We start from the raw sequence: 3,530 nt of genomic DNA, 5'->3' as shown, positions 1-3,530 counted from the left end.
CTTGTTGGAAATGGTAATGATCAAATCAAAAAGACGGTGTCTCGAATGTTACTGAAAATGGCTTCCTTCCTTCAGACTTCGAAAGGGCTCGTAATTCCTGTCGCAACGGTTCTCTCGAACGTTGTAGCAAATGGCTGCCTTCCTTCGGTCCACGTGCCGGCGTGGCTCGCCGGGACGGATATCCCTGGATTCCTCTCGGTAATGTTCGCAGTGTCAAGTATATTTCGTTGAATAAATATTGAGTATAATTAATCACAATATGAAACACGGATAGACAATTCAAAAACTGAGATACGCGACACCAACAATATGACGCAATAATCTCGATCTTTCGCAACAGAGCACGAAGCATCGTGCACGCAATCTAGGAAACGAATGCTCGCTCGGCCGGGCTGCGCGCCCCTCCTAACATGCTTGAGCATGCGCGGTAAACACGCTCTTCGCCGCCTGGGACGCAACGTTGTCGGCGCCGCTCGCGCGCTTTTTCCGAGAACTGCGTGGAATGCGCGGCAACCTATTGTATTACAATCGACGCAAAAAAGAATAACAATCTCTCTCTCTCTCTCTACTCTTCCAACTTCAAACAGTAGGCAATAAAAAATAGGCGATAATAAAAACTAACGAAAATAAGATAATAAGTACTTACCGAACATCAAACACGTCGCACCACACGACGTCCGGTGGCCACATCCAAGGTGACCTCCAGGGGGTGGAGAAGATGCACCCAGGTATCCGGGGGCGTTAGCAACGCTTCTGCGTAGGAGGGAGGGGGTGACGTCGGCCCCGAACCCAAATTCGCTGCCATCCGCGCACTAAGCGCGGCACCCTCACTTACGGCACCCGCACGAGCAGCGCGGAGCCAATACGTGCGCCAACATGCGTCGCACGTCGTCAGGACAAAAAAACGGTTACACAGACGGCACCTCATTTTACAATTAGCGCAAACAAAAAGTACACTTGGGACTACGTCTCAAGAGCAACTAAACGCGCGAGGATTGAAAAGGAAGCGACAACCGGAGACGCGAGGGCAATCGGAGTTCGGGAGGAGATCAGTAACGGGCATTCTTGTACGCAATAACTGTAAAGCAGATTCAATTAAAGTATTCTTTATTCGAAGTGCCGTTTATCGAAGAGTGTTCTATCAGTCACCCATCCCGCCTCCTCCTTGGAATGACCGAACCTTAGTGTACCCAAAAAGGGGCACAACAAATTGCATTTCGGGCAAATGCTTATCGCGCTTGCCAGCGCAAACTATGCGTACAATTATATTAGACCGTTGCTACTGTCTTGGGGACACTCACCTTTTAACGGTAAATATAGATTGTTGTTTACTTTTCACTTTTCGATCGGTGATACATCCGATATTGTCACGTCTGTTACAGGCACTGAAGAAGCTCGAAAATTTGAAACATCTAGCGATAAGGAAATGTCACCGTATAGCTGAAGGCGCGTTTCAAGTTGTCGGTCAGCATTGCAAAAGTCTGACAACATTGGAGCTCAACGGATACTTTCCTTTCGCACAAACGACGGATATGTCGCATGTAATTCACCTTGTCGATCTGCAAGTTTTAAAAATCACGCACAATCCTAAGGTATCGGACCATTTCCTCATCGATTTAGTACAAAATTGTCAGCAGCTTACCAACGTAGACATTTCGGGTAAATTACAATTGTGTGTGTGTGTGTATATATATATGTATATTTGCCACTTTTTTAATCATATTTTAAAATTATTCTTTTATATCCAACAGGTTGCTACTACGTGACTGATGTCGGATTAACGGCTATCGCTACGTTGGTAAGACTCGAAAAATTAGTCGTCAGTTATACGCGTCTACTTACCGACGATGGCTTGAAAAACGTGCGTGGCTTAAAAGAATTTGAGTGCCGAAGATGTCTATTTAGCGATCGGGCCATGACAACGCTCATCCGATCCTCGCCTGAATTACAATTGTTGGATCTCTCCGGATGTAGGAATATTACGGACTCCACTCTTGAGGTTGCCAAAGACGTTTGTAGCGGTCGAACCAACAACGTGACGTTGAAGATGATCTGTGGAGGAACGGGAATTCTCGCCAAGAAAGAAATAGGTCGAGAGAAAATGCCTACGCTGTTGAATTTATATTCAAACCGTCTATATGCGAAGTAAAATTGCGTATGTCTCGTTACGCGCCGTCCACAAAATACACGACCATTGAGATACCGATTTACGGGGCATCAACAATGCCCGCCGAGAGACACATTTCGACCTCTCTTTTACGCGCCGCATAAAGCCGGGAGTACTTTTCGCCGCCGTCTCCGCGCCCCGTCAGACTGTCGCCCGTTTTACCAGCCTCGGCCGAACGGGTGATCGTGGATTCTTTTCTTTTTTTTTTGTTGCCATAACGGTCGCGGATGACGAACAAGTAAAATTGTTACAAGTAACGCGAGTGACAAACGTAGATTTAGCGTGTCGCGAATACAGCTCGCGTTTAGCTCGGACTCTGCGGTAAAAGCGTGCTGTATGTTTCTCCTTTTTCTTTTTGCGATAATTTTATAGGGTAGACGTATTAGAATAAGGTTTTGCAATTCGTCCAACGGGCGATGTTTGTTATGCGTGATCAAGAGACGAGTGTTTTATTTGTTACGGTATTGCGATCTTTTCTTTTTTTTTTATTTCATTTCCTTTATTATTAATTTATATTTTAATTTTTGTTCGCACCGGTACGCCGGCATTATTAAGAAAAAAAGCGAGACACGCCGTCGAATTTAGCACAAAATGTACAAATAACACGTTAAACGACGTTTATTAGTTTTTTAACGCGCAGAGATATTTAATATTTCTTAATTTTATACTCGTTTGTTTTCTCTCTCCTCCGCCCCCTTGTTTCTGTCTCTCCTTTTTTTCTTTTATTTATCCCTGGAGGATTTTCGTACGCTCGCTACCTTCTTGGCGAGAGCGTTCGTTTAATAGACTGCTCTTAAGTGTGAAAGGCATAGGAATAATCGCGGACCCGCGCAGTTCCCGCACGGTTTCGCGACACGCGTATACAGCAGCGTGCACGATATTTTCTACTTTTTACCGTTTAAGTCACGCGCGAGCCGCATTAGTGTGGTGTAAGTAGTATTAGAGAGATATATTTTTGTATCAAAACGATATAAATTTCGTTTCTGCTGTGAGATCTTATTGTATAAGCATTGATTAATTAAGATTCGAGTTTAGTTGTAACGTTTATGTATTTTTAGTTCGTCGGCTCTCGCGGTTTGCGCCCGCCCAGACCGACGCATGTGCGATATATAAATACAATTATTTACTTTCGCTAAATTAAACCTCGATATCCGTATTTCGTGCCTCAGCCTCAGCGGTGAACCTGACCGTTTGGGGTTTTCGGGTTTTATTTATTTTATTTGAAAAAGAAATTCATGCAAATTCTGTCCCTTTGTAACATATTGCATATATATATATATATATATATATATATATATATATGCAATATATACATGTATATATATATATATATATATATAACTGCAATTTTAAATTCAGCAAA

General features: G+C 43.5%; 1 protein-coding gene across 1 annotated transcript; it reads left to right on the top strand.

Moving 5' to 3' along the window:
- Window positions 1–1,117: 1,117 nt before the first annotated feature.
- On the top strand, window positions 1,118–2,149 carry LOC112457982 (F-box/LRR-repeat protein 2-like; the record flags this gene model as incomplete). The annotated part of the gene is made up of 3 exons (XM_025021331.1): window positions 1,118–1,310; window positions 1,383–1,659; window positions 1,752–2,149. Coding segments are annotated over 3 exons (868 nt in total), but the record flags the coding sequence as incomplete, so codon positions are not given.
- Window positions 2,150–3,530: the final 1,381 nt, after the last annotated feature.

The sequence above is a fragment of the Temnothorax curvispinosus genome, unplaced genomic scaffold (assembly GCF_003070985.1).
Source record: "Temnothorax curvispinosus isolate PA1 unplaced genomic scaffold, ASM307098v1 QBEX01008556.1, whole genome shotgun sequence".
Classification (NCBI taxonomy): domain Eukaryota; kingdom Metazoa; phylum Arthropoda; class Insecta; order Hymenoptera; family Formicidae; genus Temnothorax; species Temnothorax curvispinosus.
The sequence above is the reverse complement of the archived record's forward strand: the minus strand, read 5'-3'. Positions and strand labels throughout refer to the sequence as shown.